The 18,485-nt window shown below is 37.4% G+C and overlaps 1 protein-coding gene across 1 annotated transcript in view; it reads right to left on the minus strand.

Moving 5' to 3' along the window:
* CEP290 (centrosomal protein 290kDa) overlaps positions 1 to 8,095 on the minus strand; it is a 185,412-nt gene extending 177,317 nt beyond the window's left edge. Inside the window, exons 1-5 of the mRNA XM_006870704.1 lie at positions 7,994 to 8,095; positions 7,713 to 7,790; positions 6,466 to 6,535; positions 5,286 to 5,332; positions 836 to 979 (exon numbers count right to left, since the gene is read on the minus strand). Coding sequence (XP_006870766.1) covers positions 836 to 979; positions 5,286 to 5,332; positions 6,466 to 6,535; positions 7,713 to 7,790; positions 7,994 to 8,095 — 441 coding nt within the window. The remainder of the gene's footprint in view (positions 1 to 835; positions 980 to 5,285; positions 5,333 to 6,465; positions 6,536 to 7,712; positions 7,791 to 7,993) is intronic.
* Between the last annotated feature and the right edge of the window lie 10,390 nt (positions 8,096 to 18,485).

Genomic DNA, 18,485 nt, shown 5'->3' on the forward strand with positions numbered 1-18,485 from the left:
ATTCCACAGCACATAACAACAACAACAACAATAAAGGCCACAAATGTAAAAACACCTCTAGTCATCAGGGATACGTAGCTACCATAATGAGGCACTATATTCTGTCCTAAGTTTACTGACAGCTGAGAAAAAATAAGAAATATGTTTTCTGAAAGGAATTTTATCTACAAAACCAGTATTTTCTCAAACTGAATATAAATAAACACTATATGAATTACTTTAAAATTACAATGAAAAGCATAAGAGGTAATAAACTATGCTAAGTAAAAGAGATGATAAGTCATGATTTTATATGAATTGATTTATAAAAGACTGGCATTACCTAAACTTTCAAAATTGCATACATATAAAAAGTAAAATACACCTGAAAATAAGGAATTTGATTGATCATTATGGAATACGTCATTAAAAGATGAATTTCTAAGTCTATTCCTGAAGATGTTAGTACAGATAAATATTTTTCCCATAATAAGCTCAAGTTTATGAATGTCTATTAGCTTCTTCAGAAAAAGAACATATCAATAACTAAAACAAAAGCATCAATTTCATATATGCAGAATCAACTTGTGACAATTGGTTGGGTTTTATTCATGTTCTGTGAAAAATGTGCCTCCAGATATAAGCAAAATAACTTCTAAATCATATTTACCATAAGTGTCTACTGTATTATGTTTTAAAGGAGTAAAGATAATTAAACAGTAATATTAACCTTAGAGATAAGTGTCCATCATTCTTAATTACAGCATATACACATGAAAATTGATAGCATTACATGATCAGACATTCTAGTTAGGTAATTTGAAAAATCAAGAGTTGTTTTAAAAATGTGGCTTACTTGTTCATTAACTTTCTTTTCTTTTTCTAATTCCTTTTCCATGTCTTCCAATTCTCTATCTTTTTGTTCCAGCTGCTTTTCAAGTTGGCGGATTTCATCACGTAAAAACCGAGTATCACGTCCACCTGCAGACTGCTGTGCCATCTTCATGTCATAGAACAAAAGTATAAAAGAATCTCATTCCATTTGAAGACTCAAGTGAATCACTAATAAAATATTACTTTGACTTTAAGTTTTTATTATGCTTCAGCAGCATATGCTCAAAATAATATTACTTTAAGAAGCATTTTTAAAATTTTAACTAGTTTTAGTTTAGTTCAAAGCTGACATCCCCCAGGTTTGTCCTGAACCATCTAGAGCTAGAAAGAATTGACCATCAATTACTCAGGTTCTACTGTAGCCACTGAGCCCCAGAAACCACACTAGATGGTAATGATATATTGTTAAGTGCCATCGAGTCAGTTCTAACTCACAGGGATCCTGTACAGGGTTTATGAGGAGCAGCTGGTGGGTAGAAACCGCCAACCTTGTGGTTAACAGTCCAGTGCGAAGCCTACATATGAGGGGACTTTAAAAAAGTTTGTGGAAAAATTCCATTATCTTTTGTGTGTGTGTTTTTAAGTTTTTATTGTAACTTGATTGAAGGTTTATAGGGCAGACCATCAGTTTTACATTCAACAATTGATATACTTAGTTTCATTACAATGATTGTACATGTACCATCAGTTAACAGTATTTCTCTCTATTTATTTTAGCTCTTTTTTTTTTTTAAGACACCCAGGCATATATAATAATTTACACCACCAAAGGGCACACTCTGCAAGTCTACCACCTGGCCACCAGCTCTCAGTCCCTTTCTTTCCATGAATCTAGAGTCCTCAGCTGCTCCCTCTCTCCATGTCCCCATCTCTGTCTGCCTCCATCTCTGGTGTCGCTGCTTCGCAGGATAAGATCCTGCATTCTGCTTGACCCTTGATGGTCCTAGGATCCTCTGTTTCTAGACTGTAAGGTTAACTGTTCCCAAGTTTTTGTTACAAAACTTCTACCTTTACAGTTGTGACAGTCGCAATTAGTCATGATAACAATTACTCACTATTGAATCGTAAGAATCTTATCCTCATCTCTTTTTACCAGAACAATCTAGACAAGATGAAAACTATTCATTGGGGACTATCTTCCCCCACACACTCTTAAACTAAATTCCCTCTTGAAAACTTTTAAGCCAGTCACTTCATGCATTTATTGCCATCTCATTTTAGGTAGCCAATGCCTAAGTTGGCCATCTCTATCTACACTGTATACAGAGATGACAGCCTTAATATTTGATGTGAAGACTCCTTTCCTCTCTGTTGGTACTTTGAGCTACTATCTCCATACACTTAGCCACCACCACCGCCTCCATGAATATAAGTCAAGTTCATCAACTTGTAGCAATTTACCCTCAATTCCTTTACCAAAAAATTTTTTTTTTCTTCCTCTAGTTGAGTTCTGATTATCAAGCCATTGAGGCTAGGTTAAATGGGTACTATCTGCAATTTTGGGTATTCTTGTGTGTCTCCCCTCACTTCATATTAGCTGGATGCTTTACTCTCAGCTCTAGCCCTCTGTGGCTATGTCCTTGTTATTGGGCTCAGGTGTCCCCAGGTCTCACCACTTTGGACCAACCAGCCCTTCCTTCTCTCTCTCATCTCCAAGTCAGTGGGAGTCTACGGAACGTATCTTTTAAATCCATTTTGCACGAAGTTATTGAAGCCCACTTATAATGTAGGTAATGGAGTAACAAGGCTTTTCCTGAACCTCAAAGGAACCAAGCTACACATCACTAGAGCCTCTGCCCCCAGTCACTGAACCCTCGAGTTTTCTGCCACTGAAATCTTCTTTCACCAATAATGACGACATTTATACTAGGACTATTTAGACCAGTGCTATTCAATAAAACTTTTGGAATAATGGAAATGTTCCCAGTGCTGTATCCAGTATTGTTGTCACTATTGTTGTTGTTAAGTGCCATAGAGTCAGTCCTGACTCATAGCAACCCTGTATAGGGTTTCCGAGGATTGGCTGGTGGGTTTGAATTGCCAGTCTTGTAGTTCCAGTCCAGTGCTTATCCTACAGCACCACAGTTGGAATCTGAGTTGTCGCTAGCTATATTTGAATATTAAGCTCTTGAAATGGAAATGTGGTTGTTATAAGTGAGAAACTAAATTTTTTATTTTAATTAATGTAAATGTAAGTAGTCATAGTAATTAGTACTAGTGCTCCTGCAAAGATTTACAGCCTCGGAAACCCTATACACATGGTTGCAGAGTCAGAACTTACCTGATAGCAACAACAACAGCAATGGAGAGCCTAGTTTCAGATTTTTATTTTTTTTTAAATCCTGGAATCAAATAAATTAATTTTACTTAGTATTCCTGCGAATTCGGGTCATAGCCAAAAGCATCAAGTCTCTGCTCCTCCATCTAACATTCTTAGCTTTACCATAAAGCTGTACTACTCCCCTACCTTAACCAAATTTTCCTCATTCTTTTCTTCTTCTTCAAAAAGTTTTCAATTGTGCTTGCTAAAATCCTTTCCTAGGAAAAATTAATACAATTTCACCCTCTTTACTAACTCTTCCCTTCTATCCCCTTGCTTTAGCTGTAACTTGGATCTCTGAGGATACTGATTCCCTTGGAACTCTTTCAATTGGATTCTGCTTATTGTTTCATACCCCCACATACATCTTAGATTCACCCTTTACCTTCCAAGCTATCGCTGTTTCAGCTTCCTGTAAAAGGTCTAGTTGCTTTAAAGCTTATTTTGAGATCCAGCTACCCCAACCCTGGAGGACAGTGGCTCCATAGGATAAACACAGGACTGCAAAACACAAGGTGAGAAGTTCAAGTACACCAGATGCTTGACAGGAGAAAGATGAGGATTTCTAATCCTGCAAAGATTCTAAAAGTCTCAGAAACCCTATAAGGTTTGCTATGAGTAGGAACAAACTCGACGGTACTTAACAACAACAACAACCCTATCTATTCAGTCAACTTCCCAGTCCCTTCAGGTTCTCAATCAGTCCTCAAAATTCACTGACAGGTGGTTCACAATCTGCCTTCCATTAAAAAGAAAAAAAAAAAAAAAAAAAAGCCCACTGCCAGTAAGTCGATTCGAACTCACAACGACCCTACAGGACAAAGTAGAACTGCCCCACAGAGTTTCCAAGGCTGTAAATCTTAATGGAAGCACACTGTCTCATCTTTCTCTTGTGGAGTGGCTGATGAGTTTGAACTTCTGGCCTTGTAGTGAGAAGTTGAGCACTTTTACCCTGTGCCACCAGGGATCCTGCCATAAAAGCCCCACTAATTTCCACATCCATATAAATTTCATTTTTTTCTTTTTCTTTTTCTTTTTGTTTCGTGAACTCACTAAGGCCCCCTACCCCAAGCCCATACCAAGATCTTGTACAAATGGGAATATTCTATTATTCCCACTATACCAGCCACTTGTCCTTTAAAACCAGACTCCTCTTCTCTTTATCTTTTAGCACTGTCTCTTCCTCCCATTTGACTTCCTTGTCAATCCAACTAAGATTCCATCATCACCACTTCATTTACTTTCCTACCAACATCCTCAACTGTCCTACCCTTCTATTCTCCTACTACAGCTACCTGGTTAACAATTACAAAACCAACTCAATTTCATAATTCATTTAATAACTATTGATTGAGATTGCTTGGCGTTTCCCTAGGACTGGCTACATAATAGAGAATAGGAAATAAATGGTCCAAGGTCACAGAGTAAGCAAGTTAAAAAACAAAACAAAACAAAGAACAGGATTTGAATTCAAATTTGTTTAACTGCAAATCCACTAGCTCCAGCCCATTCTCCATTATATTTATATATATATGTTTCAAGTCTCTGCTTTCCTTAAAATTTGAACACACCATCTTCTCCTCTCTTCTCCAACATTTCAATTTTCGGGACTGAAACCTACAACTATAAAAGCTTCTGCAAAGATCGTTCTTTCTCTTACCTTATTACAAAAGAAGAGAAACAATCCTCATTTAAAACACATTTGTATTCTACTGTCTCAGGAATCTCTATGTATTCAGTTTCTCAAAAATACATTTGTTTTGTTCTTTGGCTTTCAAAAAAGCTTCTTCTCTACCATAGCCTTGTCACTATTCCCCAAATCATCACATCACCCTATCAGTAATCACTCCATACACCACTCTAGTTTGTAAATTCCATGAAATTACTGACTAGTTTTTTTTTGCAATTACATGCTGAATCTTTAGTAGTATTTAAGGCACATAAAAAGGTATGCAATATAAAAACGACTAACTATGAACACATTGTCAATGTTGGGATTTTTTTAGGTCAACAACAATAAAAAGTTGAAAGTAATAATTCAAAATAATAAAATTAGCAACAATTATACTATAAGGAATAGCAAAAGGCATACCTCCAGTTCGTTTTCCAGTTTCATCAATTTACTCTTTAATTGATTTTCTATTAAAGAAACCAAAAAAGACATTTCAAATGGTTAGATTTTGCTCAATTTAAACTTCTAAATTATGCAGAGCAGTGAATTACTTCATACGGCTCTTCTACCATAGTCCTTATAACTCACATCAAACAAATTTCCTGATGGATCTGGGTAAGAAAAGGTAAAAGGTGCTGATAGGATGCTATAATTCTGTTTTGATTGTTAACACAGTTAATTGCGATGGTAAAAACTTGGAATTCTAACATGGGTTTAAAATGGGCCATCTCAGAAGCAGGAGGGAGGGATCTCACTACTATTAAAGAAGAGCTAGGAATGGAACACATCTTTGGACTCTGAGACCCCTGCACACTCTGAACCTTCTCAGCGCACAGAAGTTATGACGCTGGAAGAGTGGTAGGGGCAGCAGCGTCAGAACCAGAGAGAGCCAGAGCGCAATTAAAGCTGTGTGACTTTGGGCAGGAGGCTTGCCTGTAGAGTGGGGTAACCTCTAGGATCTTAGTTGAGAGAGCTAGGTTTGCTCACTAATGGAGCTACACCTGAGTGCCCTCAGGATTATAGTAGAGAAGTATGCCTATGGGCATTTATCACACCCCTAAAAGAGTTCTGTAACATTGCTCAGACAGACAGAGGCCTGCCTACCGACATACCTGAGGAGAGGCTGTCTGGACTAGAAGAATTGACACTGAATTGCAACCTGTTCCTTAATAAAGGTTCACAGCCTAGGAAACCCTATACAGGGTTGCTATGAGTCAGAACTGACTCAGTAGCACATAACCATCACCACCATTGTCTCTTAGTTCTGTGCAGTCATTGCAATGAATTATCGAACACACTTGAATAGAGAGTATTGTGATGAGAGAAGTTTGGTTCCACATTTTTATTTGAAAAGAATTTCAATAAAATACTAAAATAAATTATTTTAAACTTTAAGATTCTATATGGATGTTGATAATAAAGTAGCATAAAAGAAAGTAGCTATTATATACTGGACCAATAAGATAGAAATTTGAAAATGTTTTTAAAAATAAATTAAATATTCACATTTCATACAATATACTCAATTTATTTTCAGTGCTTACTGGATAGATGGTAACTATTATTTAATATCATAATTAAGCTTTTTTTCCCCAATTACCAAATTTTGCTTGTTCTTCTCCAGCTTTTTCAACTTCTTCCAATGCAAGCTCTACTTCTTGAGCTTTCATCTAAACATTAAAAAAAAAAAGGGATTTCAGTATGCCTTAACATTAGGTATAAGCACCGAGAATAAAATTTTGTTCTAGTAAGCATCCCAATTCTCAATGCATTCGATGTCTGGCACACAGAGGCATTCACTAAGTATTTGCTGAATGAACATACAAATGGTTTTCTTATTGAAAGTATAGCTCAGCAATTCTTATTAGTTGAAAACATCTTTGAGTCTTCTTTTTCCCTCAAAATTTATGTACAGCACTGCAACTTTTTCCTTTTTAAATTTCTTTCACTATTTTGCTTTTCAATTTCAATAATCTTTGTTGTTGCTGGTGTTAAATGTCGTTGAGTCAGTGCTGGCCCTATACAGGATTCTGAGGCTATAAACCTTTGTGGGAGCTGAAAGCCGCATCTTTCTTGTAATAGAGCAGTTGGTGGGCTCAAACCACTGACCTTGTAGTTCGCAGTCCAGTGCTAATCCTATGAAGTCATCACATTCCCTCAATTACCTTTCTATCCACCCAAAACGTTATGTTTAACTTCAGCTTCAGTCCCCTTCAATTCATTCTATATGGCCAGTCCAGTCTACCCTTCCTAAGATATATCTTTGCATCTGCCAATTGTGGCTCAAAACTTTTACTGGCTCTTCATTCCTGATAACATAAAATATAGCTGTAAACTCTCCACAGCCTATTCCAAATTATCTTCCAATGTTTATTTACTTTACTGCTACTATTTGCAATTACCTCATGTGTAAAGAATATGCACATTTTCTATTCTGCCTTAATTCATGGTAGTCTCCTGCTCCAGAATCCCATACTATATTACCATTCCCCTCTAACTACCTCTAAAACTAGTTATCAGTCCTAATCCTTTCTATGATTTTAAAAAACTTTTAAAATCTTTGCCTCTCTAACAATTTCCTATAGCTGTCATTGTCTGCATTGCTTTTATATAGCATTATATGTCTATTGGGATCTCAGCATATAAAAATGCTATTTACTTTTGAACATATCCACTGTTTTCCCTACATAGTCTTTAGGAAAATTAGAGTAGGAACTAACAATTTTCTGCATATTGGAGACTCTCAATTCACATTTAAAGACATTTTTGAGTGGTAACTTACATTTTACAAAGAACTTTTTACAGAGTCTATCTTATCTAAGATAGTAAAAATTATTAAATACAAACCTTCATTAGTGACTGAGTAACTCTGAAAAGTTGTATCAAGCTTTCTTGATTTTCACTTTTTATTTCATTGATTTCCACCTAAGTAAACAAAGAAACAACTTTGCTTAATTTTATAACCCTTAATCAAAATTTAAGAACTCTTCCAGTTATATCATTCAATGATTTGTGGCAAATTAATCATATACATACATATGTATAATCACATGAATATATGTATACATATATACACATGTATTCACATATAAGTATATGTGTGTGCACATGAGTTATCAATTAAAAACCTTGGATAGGGAAATCAACAAATTATCTGCCAGTTCTTCTTGCCGAGGTAGGTCATCTGGGTCAACTTTCATTATATCTTTCCAGTTTATATTAGGTGGCATCTTGAATTCTTTCACCGTTCTTTACCTTCTGTAACAAAACAGGGTGTATCAGAACTTCCAAGGGAAACATCATTAACACATTATAACTGTGTGAGGTAATAGCAAATAGCTTCTGTAGCTTAATTGGAAAATTATATAGGTAGATAAAATAACCTTGATCAAAACTATAGCAGAAGGCCAAAATCATCAGAACAAACTACTAAAGAAAATATAATGACCTCCTTGCTAAAACTAATCCAGGTTAAGGGTAAGATTCTATAGTCTGTTCTCCAACCCCATTATCACCAATGCACTCACACATCTATTGGTACCAAATGCGGGTGTGTAGTGAAGGCTAAAAATCACTCTATTCGAAGAAAAAGGAACTGGGGAGAAAAAGTGTGCGTAGACAATTGGTAATGATGAGTAAAGACAGCACTGAGGTGGGGGATGGGGAATAGAGGGCTGAAGCATAAGGAATGCACAAAAACTGCGGGTCAGTACAGACTGGGCAGGAAGGCTGGGCAGTTGCATACAGGCCCTGCGGCCAGAGAATCTGCGTGTGAGATTCGCAGTTCCAGTTTACGGGGAATCACCCTAGTCAAATCTGGCAACCAGCAGCGTCCCCTCATCTACCGTACCAACCAAACAGTGCCCCACCGCCGCGCCCCGATCGCTCCCCAGTGCGTTTCCACCCGGCCTCTGGGTCCCGCCAAATGGTCCCGAGCAGCAGTAGCGGCAGTGGCTGCTAGGCGACACCATTCCCCACCCCACCAAGACCAGATTAAGGCCCCGGATGCTATGGGAGCCTACATTTCACGACGCTGAGTCATGCTTTACGTTCAGATTCCCCTACAGTGTACTGAAACTCGGTGTTAAATGACATGGAGACGGCATGGCATGAAGACTTCAAATCCCAGTGTGCAGTTCTGCTGCTAAGCCTGTGCGTCCTGGGAGCTGAAGTCTCCGGGAGGTAGGGCGTTCCCGGCGTGCTGTGCGGGGGTCTGCGAGTATACCCTGGTGGCCGGGATAGGACCCGGAGGCTGAAGGCGCGGTGGCTGAGAGGCACTGCGGGAAGCGCGTCGGCGTAGGTGGACGGAGAGAGTTAAACCATGACTGTGGGTTCGGTGGCGTCACTCACCGGGCCGCTCGTCGTGAGGTTACCCTAAGCAGCCATTGGTGGAGCAGTTCCCAGGTGAGGTCGGGCTGTCGGTCAGCGGCGAGGGAGGGCTTGAGGGGAGCGGTCCGGGTATACAACAGCTCCTACCTATGGGTCTGAAATGCCCTGCCCAAGTCTGAAGAGGAGGTAAGACCCCACTTTCTTAAACGTTTGCAAGCGGTACCCAAAGTGATGTCCTTTGAACGAAAGAAAAAAAAGTTTTAGCCTTCTTTGGTATGAAAATCTATCTCCCAGCAGTGGAGTGGGGGCAGCGCCGCCGAGATCTGGTTTGGGGGCGAGGGAAGAATTGGGACTTTGCACGCCTTACCTGTAATATCGTTTCCTCTGTGTCTCCAAGGTTGAGGAGCTAGTGTAGAGAAAGCGCTTCAGGGGAGACATTAGTAATGATCCAGGCCAGAGTTGGGGGTGGTAAGAGAAGGGGTCTCAGTACTCCTCTGTCACTTGCTTGATTGCCGAAAACGCTGCCCTTTTATCCGGCGCCTTCTCAGTTTGTTTGCCGCTGTGACTTCTATTAAATTTTGCTCATCTCTGTGCTCTCAGCCATTCTAAAAGTGTAATTTTGAAATCTGAATGACATTTCCAGCTGTGTGAACCAGAGCTTTTCTTTCTTCTTTTTAAAATGTGTGTTAGTTTTTTTTCTTTTGAAAATAAATGCTAGCTTTCCAAGCCACACGGTTAGGTAATAACCAAAAGTTAGATTCAGGAAAATTTTTTTATAAAAATAAATAAAATAACAAGTGATATTATGAGATAAGTTTTAAAGACATCAGGTTTACAGAAGGGGACATTTTATTTCATTCCTTTACTAAAAAATTATATGGCCCCAACTGTTTATTATCTCTCTTAAATTTCACAGGAATCCAACGAGGTGGTGCCTAATAGGTCCCTTTCTAAGTTAAAATACTGAGACTTGGGTAGTCAAGGAGCTGCTCAAACTTACGTAGTGTAATTGAATGGACGTCTTTCTGACAGGAGTGCATCCTGGAAGTCATTATAAAGCGCTAAGACTTTCTATTCATATGAAATATGTTATATTTCAGTTTTATAACTTTGTGTACTCAAGAATTTGAATTATGTATTCTCTGTGTGCATATTCAGAATTTAATGGGGGAGGTAGGGATAAAATTTAGTATTTATTGAGCATATATTATATCTGATACTATACTTGTTAATGTTGAATGCAGTTGAGTCAGTTTTGACTGATAGCAACCCTGTATAGGGTCTCCAGGAGTGGCTGGTAGGTTTTAACCACCTACCTTGTAGAGTTGTTGTTGTTGTTGTTGTTGTTAAGTGCCGTCGAGTCGGGTTACGAATTGGGCTGTGAACCTTAAGGTCAGCAGTTCAAAACTACCAGCCGCTCCGCGGGAGAAAGATGAGGCTTTCTACTCCCGTAAAGATTTACACCCTCGGAACCACTCGACGGCACTTAACAACTACAACAACCTTGTGGTTAGCAGTCCAGTGTTTAATCTATAGTACCATACCAGAACTCGATGCTTACTGTTGTGTATTCATTTTGTAACCAGAATCTGTTATTTTTTATTGGAAACTTTGGTTTCAAAACGTTCATTGTAATTATATTTCTTTACTAGCTTTGTCTTGCTTATTTATACTGAAGCTGTCTACCCTTATTTCCCTCATCCTCTTGTTTACATTTATGTTAGTACTTACTTCAAAGTGCCTGACCTAAATTTTAGTTTTAGTCTCGTTTTTCAGAAGTGAAAACAGGTTCAGAAAAGTTAAACAGTTTCCTAATATTCGATGAAACAAATATTTTAACACAGATGCCGACGAAAGCGAAATCATACTTAAATTTCATTGTTTAATTCATTCTAACAATAAACTTGGGTTATAGGAATAAACAAGTTAACTATGGTCTAAATTTTTATGTGCTGTCATCTCTTGTTAAGTGCCCTCAAGTTAGTTCCAACTCATGTTGTTGTTGTTAAGGACCGTTGAGTCTATTCCAACCCATAGCGACCCTGTATAGGATTTCCAAGGAGCACCTGATGAGCTTGAGCCACCAACTTTGCAGTTCAAATGACTTTGCAGTCTGACACATTAGCCCACAGCACCACACCAGGATTCATAGCGTCCCTATATAGGGTTTCCAAGGAGCGGCTGGTGAGTTTGAACTGCCAACCTTGTGGTTAGCAGTCTAGTGCTTATCCGTGCACCAGAGCAGGCCCCTGTTGTCTCTTAGTATCTAACTTTAATCAGGAAATGTAACACAAATCATAGTCCAGTCACTTACTGTATAATTTTGAGGAAAATCACTAGAACTTTCCAGTATGTTTTGTCAATTTTATTCATCAGTCATTTTCACAAAAAGAAGGGATTTATGTTTCAGTTTCATACATGGCCTTCCTACAGGAACACTAGCCCAGACATGCCTTTTACCTTCCCTAGACCTTTGTGAAGAGTTTTATCTTTAATCATTTAACAACAAAGATTTGCCTTTTATAATTGCTACTTCTGTTCTCTGTCCCAATCAGCTAGCATTTCTTAGATGATACTTCAGTTCCCATTTTTTGCTGCCTTACGGGTGTAATTTGAGTGTCTACTTACTTTCCCAGGTCTAAAATAAAGTTGTAATGAATGGCCGCAAGAAATTTAATGCTCATTATTTATAATAAGTGTTTTGTTTCTGCCTTGTTCTCATGGAGACAGATGACTTTGAAGCAAGTTGACACTTGTCTTCCCTCAACATGAGGAGACTGGAAAGATTAGTAGGAGTCACTATGAATTTAGACTTTGTATGCCAAACAAACTTCTGCAGACTTTAAAAGTAGAATATAATAGATTGCTCTTATGGAATAAGATGATATAATTATAATTAAATTATTAAACTGGGAGGACTTTCTTTTCCAGGCTAACTATTCCTATATTCATATAAAAATTTTATAGATCCCCACACACAATTAAACTAGAATAATTGTTGGATCATTGGAATGAGTGAGCACTCAATGTTGAAGAAATTGTGTTGTTTTATATCTGTAATATAGCTTGTGACTGGTCTTCAGTTATAATATGAAATTATTCTATGGCTTAGGTGTTAAGGACTAATTCTCTGGTAGAGCTGCCCCCTGCTGTAATAGATTTATTCAAAAGTAAATGTGCTGGCAGTAAAATTTTTAGACCTAGATATCAGAAATAAATATGATAAATTCTTTGAGAAAACAGTACAAAAAGAAGACAGTTAATTTGAAAGAAGGTGATTCATGTGGACTGGAGTCCTGTTGTGGACTGTAGGATAATGCACTGGACCCCAAGGTTGATTTGAACTGCAGAAAGTAGAGCAGAGGTAATGGGAGATTTTCATGATTATGAAATACTTGAATTTATGTATTTAAATGTAAATACTTAATTTTCAATTGGAGGGTGTTATTGTCAGAGGAAACTATTTGGTTTTATAATCTGCAGTCCATATGTTCCTAAACTTGCCAATGATGTGAGCAAATAAATCCTAGATGTAATAAGATATTTAGTGACATCCCATTTTTGTAGTAAATATGAACTAATCATCTCAGCCATTTCCAGTATATGCATGTGTGCATGAATAATTAAAAATGATCACATTGTTATGGTATTGACCGCCTAGTGTCACGCCTCCCTCTGCCTATGCAAACGCACAACCTCTACTCTTGCATCTCTCTGTCTTTTGGGGAAAACCTGAGATGATAACGGAACTGAGCACTAACTCTCTCTTTTTCTCTCATATTAAAATTCCTTACGGGATGGGAGAAAGATGACCAGCTGCTTGCATGAAGATTTACAGCCTCAGAAACTATAGAAAAATTCTACTCTGCCCTACGTTGTTGTCATGAGTCAGAATTGACTTGACGGCAGTGAGTTTTGGTTTGGGGGAATCTTTAAAAATTCTGTCTTTGCCGGTTAGAACTTGTCCCACATTGATTCTGAGTTTAACACGATTGATTAATAGTAACAAACATGGAATATGCAGAAGCTTGAAAAGAGATCATGCCCTGGGATTTATTGTCCATTCTGTTTTAAGATCATCCTTTAAAAAAGCTCAGGATAACCTACTAATAAATCTCATCAAGCAGAGACTAGCTTTCCAGACTGAGAGTGCTATCTTTCATACTATCCAGTCCTAGTCAAGCCAGGGGGATAACTGTAGCTACATGAATGATCCTAGTCACAACCAGCAGAAGAACCACTCAGCTGAACCAGCCCAAATTGTTGACCTATATCATGAGCCTATATTTTTATTTACTTGTCATAATAGCGAGGGTGCATTATCTATATTTAGTGAGTAAGCATGAATAGTGTACATCTTGCAGTGCCATCTAACTTTCTGATAAACAGGATGCTTTCTAAAACTTTGACCTGTTTACCTATACAGTGTTTATAAACGGTCAAGATAATAGACTTTAAAAAATTTATCCAGGAAGCTTAATATTAGAGAAAGGGAAAGAGATCTAGTTTAATGGCGGCTCATGAACTCAGTTATGGAGTCATTTTAGGATCTGTCCAAAAGTGTACTTGCAGGAACAGAAATTAGGGGGAGAAGGGTAGGTGTAAATTGACCATAGCAAAGAAAAGCTCAAAGTATTGCCAGTTAGCAAAAAGAAAAAAAGATAAAGAAAACTTCAGGTATTCAAGTAAATCCCCAATGATGACTTTTTTCTTTCTCTTTTTTAAAAAAAAAAATGTTTCGGTCTTCACAGAACCTTCAAGCAGCAATGGCAGTCTCAACTTCAAATACACCAATCAAGTAAACACTTGCTCTCCTTTCTTCCCTCTCCATTCTACTCTAACCTTACTGTGTTCAAAAATATATGTTTAACAAAAATATGAGGTACGATTTCTAGGTGTGGAAGGCAGACTAGACCATATCCCAATTCCATTGTAGCAACCTTTTTATTTATTGAAATCCCAACATTTATTGGAATCGAGCATTTCAAATACTAATTGAAACTGTTTTGCAACTTAAAGCGATTGCAGAACTTTATATTACCTTGTATCCAAGAGTCACTTTGTTGTTGTGTGCCGTGGAGTCGGTTCCAATCACAGCAACACCTGTACAGGGTTTCAGAGACTGTAAATCTTCAGGAGCAGAAAGCCTCATCTTTCTCCTGCAGAACAGCTGGTAGTTTCGAACTGCTGACCGTGAGGTTCGCAACCCGATTCTTAACCACTACACTACCAGAGCTACTAGAAGAGTCCAAATTTATTAAAATAACATTTTAAAGCCTTGTATTCTTTAATTCTTTAAATTTAACCTAAAAATCTTATGCATGAGAATAATTATTGTCATTGTTTCTTTGATATTCAGATAATGCAAGTTGAGCTGACTAAACTGCCTTAATCAAGCTCATTTAAAATGTGGTTAAATCCCCTTAATTTAAAATTGAGTATATAAATTTAATGCATTTTTATTTAAAGACTTAAGATACCTGACTTAATGAGTAAAACTCGCTCAGTACTTAAAAATATTTTATAAAGCTATTAAATTAAGCTTAAGTCTATACAAACTCCTTAGTTCTTAGGAAAATTCTATTATTATTTATAAACTTAGCTGAACTATTATACTTTTCATTTTAAATTCCTATGTGAGTATTGGTGTGGTGAATAATATAATATTATGTTTTTAGGTATAATTATGTGGTTAGTGTATCAAAGTCTCCAATATGTTAAATTCGGTTAAACATTATAAACACTCTAAAATTTAGTTATTTTTGAAAAGTTCAAAGTATTAATACCACAGATTTAATTTAATTTGTCTGGTTCTTGTTTGCAAGGGGAGTGGCTTAAATTTTCTCACCATTGAGAGCGATGTTGGCTGTGGATTTTGTATTTATACCCTTAATTTTGTTCAGGAATTTCCCTTCTATTCATATTTTTAGTCTTTTTTTTTTTTTTAATCAGGAATGACTGTTGGATTTTGTCAAATGCCTTTTCTGCATCAATTGATAATATCATGTGATTTTTTTTCCCCCTTTATTTATATGGTAGATTACCTTGATTGTTTTTCTAATATTGAACCATCCCTGCATATCTAGTATGAATCACACTTGCTTATGATATGCTATTTATAAATAAATAGATAGTTAGATTCTGTTGGCGAGGAGTTTATTGAGAATTTTTACATCTGTGTTCATGGGGGATATTTTCTATGATGTCCTTTTTTAGTGATGTCTTTGCCTGGCTTTGGTGTCAGCTATGTTTACTTTATAAAGTGAACTTCGGAGTTTTCCATCATTTTCTATGTTGACTATAATTGGTGTCAGCTTGCTGAATGTTTGGTCCAATTCATCAGTAGAGCCATCAGGGCCTAGACTTTTTTTAGTTGGTGTTTTTTAATGACTTGATCAATTTCTTCTCTTGTTACAGGCCTGTTCAAGTTTTGTACTTCAGTCTGTGTTAGTTTAGGTAGATTGTATATTTTTAGAAGTTTGTCCATTTCTTCTAGATTTTCAAATTTGTTGGAGTACAATTATTCATAGTATTTTATTATTATTTTATTTCGTTGGTTCTGTTGTGATACCACCCATGTCATTTCTTATTCCTGGTGTTTGTATTTCTTTTTCTCTTTTGTTAGATTTGCCCGTCGTGTGGATTTTATTAATTCTTTCAAAGGGAAAGCTTCTTGCCTTGTTGATTCTTGCATTGTTTTTCTAGTTTCTGTTTCATTTGTTTCTACTCTAACTTCTATCATTTCTTTTCTTCTTGTGACAGTAGGCCTACTTTGTTGCTCTTTTCCCAATTGTTTTGGAGATTCCTACAATTTTAATGCTGTATTCTTCTTTATATAGTCTAGGCTCTGGGATTATTTGTTCAGCATACAGAATAAATAAGTACTATGAAAGGATTCATCTCTCTCATGCACACCTCTCCTGAATTTAAACCATGCAGTATCACCTTATTCTACTTTCTCTTGGTTTGTATTCAGGTTCACCTGGATTCAATTAATGTTCTGGAATTCCCATTTATCTCAATGTTATCCATAATTTGTTAGGATCTACAGAGTTGACCGCTTTTGCATAGTCAACAAAAAGCCCATGCAAACATTGGAGAATGCAGTGCCTTTTAGGTTAAGTACTGGACTGCAAACAAGGTTCTCTTTGTACCAGTGTCTCCAGAGTAAAAAGATGAGGCTTTCTGCTCCCACAAGGATTTACAGCCTTGGAAACCCTATACAGGGTCGCTGTGAGACCAAATTGACTCCCTAGCACTAAACAAGAAAACAGTTTTCTAGTATTCTCTGCTTTAAGCCACAATCTGTCTGACATAGCAGTGACATACCTCATTTTGTGTCCTCTTCTGAATCCAGCTTGAATTTCTGACACTTCCTTATTGATATACCACTGCAACCATTTTGCATTATCTTCAGCAGAATTTTACGTGCATGTGATAATAATTGTACTGGACAATAATTTCTGCATTCTGTTGAGTCACCTTTCTTTGGAATTGGCACAAATTTTATTCTATTCCAAGCTGTTTGACAAACTGACAAATGAGTGGTTTGCTCTGAAGATACTTTAATACTTTTAATATTGTAAGTTCATGCATGCACACATGTATCCCTATACATGGACTTACATATATGAGGGTATGTCATCCAGTATTGCTACTAGAGTTCTAGTTTATTCCAGATAAAACATGGTTAAACCTGTCTGTATAATCAAATGATGGCTGCAGACAGGTTTCATGTTTTGTCAGTCAGACATTTGTCTTACTCTCTTTAGGGTCATTTCCTTAAACAGAATGCCATGGAAATAAACAACTTTAAAGTCCAGACTAATGCCAAATGTTTAGCAAAACTCTCAGGTGGACATTTTCCCAAATCATTGAAACTTTGCAAGAAGTTTATGGGACTGCTGCCCCAGATAAAACAAGAATTTTTAGATGGACCAAACATTTTAATAAAAGTTTTGGAAGACCTCAAAGATACACCAAGAGAAAGAAGACTGTCCACCTTTAGAAAAGAAGAAACTAGTAAATATCTAGAAACTGGTAGAAAAATTACCATTGTTTCTCACAGATTAGGCATTTTCAGTTTTATGGCAATATCTTGGCTTAGCAAGCTTTTGGCTTGTGATGGGTGCTAAAAGCTTTGCACAAGATTAGCTGGCTCAACAAGCTGACCTTTCCATCATTTTTTTTCAAATAAGATTGAAGCTAATTATGATTTTTTGAAAAAATTATAACTGGAAACAAGTCTCAGATTTACTAATATGATTCACTATCAAAACAGTGACTTCCTAGGGGACCTGCAGTGAGGTCAGCTGAGAAAGTTTTAGTGACTCTTTTTTGGATTCTTAAGGAGTCGTGGTGTGGTGCTGCTGGTTAATGCACTGGACTGCAGAGTTGTTTGAATAGCAAGGTTGGTGGTTCAAGCTCACCAGTCACTCCTTGGAAACCCTATACATGGTCGCTATGGGTCAGAATCGACTCGACAGCAGTTAACAACAACAAGGAATCCTGATATGGTGCTGTGGGCTAATGCGTCAGACTGCAAAGTCGTTTGAACTTCAATGTCGGTGGTTCAAGCTCACCAGCTACTCCTTGGAAACCCTATACAGGGTCGCTGTGGTTCGTAATTGACTCGATCGCACTTAACAACAACAACAAACAGAGGTAATTGGAGTCCTGGTGTGGCACTACAGGATAATACTCTAGACCACTAGGTCAGTTTGAACCCTGTACAGGGTTGTTATGGGTCAGAACCGACTCGACAGCACTTAACAATAGCAACAACAAGGCTAATCTAAATTTTAGAAACCCAAAGGGAAGAACATTCTTAGTATTTCTCAAGCTGATAAAACTGAAGAAAAAAGTCAAGCCTTGACTTGTAATATTTAAAGATTTCTGGGCAGGAAGCATCTTTAAAAAAAGATTAAAGGAGAGGAACTTCGGCAACATGGTGGACTGGGCAGATACACTGCACAGACATTGTACAACAAAGATACAAGAGACCAAATGAAAAAGCCAAGCAAATCCTGGAAACCAGAACTTCAGAGGAAAGGTTATGGAGAAGTGGAATGAACGTTTGCTGGAAGGGACTACCAGAAGAAGAGACTGGTCAGATGCAGCATGGCCATCTGGAACTTCTGTGAGTAGATTTGGGGGCAGAAAGGTGTGATTCTTTATTTTTTCTCTCGCTCCCCTGGTGACCAGATGTGTGGTCAGCTCCCAACTGCAGCACAGACCCTGCTTTCCAGGAGTTTGAAGCCCAGTTTTCGGGAGCCACACCAGTATGTTGTG

Source organism: Chrysochloris asiatica, unplaced genomic scaffold (genome assembly GCF_000296735.1).
Source record: "Chrysochloris asiatica unplaced genomic scaffold, ChrAsi1.0 scaffold00149, whole genome shotgun sequence".
Classification (NCBI taxonomy): Eukaryota; Metazoa; Chordata; class Mammalia; order Afrosoricida; family Chrysochloridae; genus Chrysochloris; species Chrysochloris asiatica.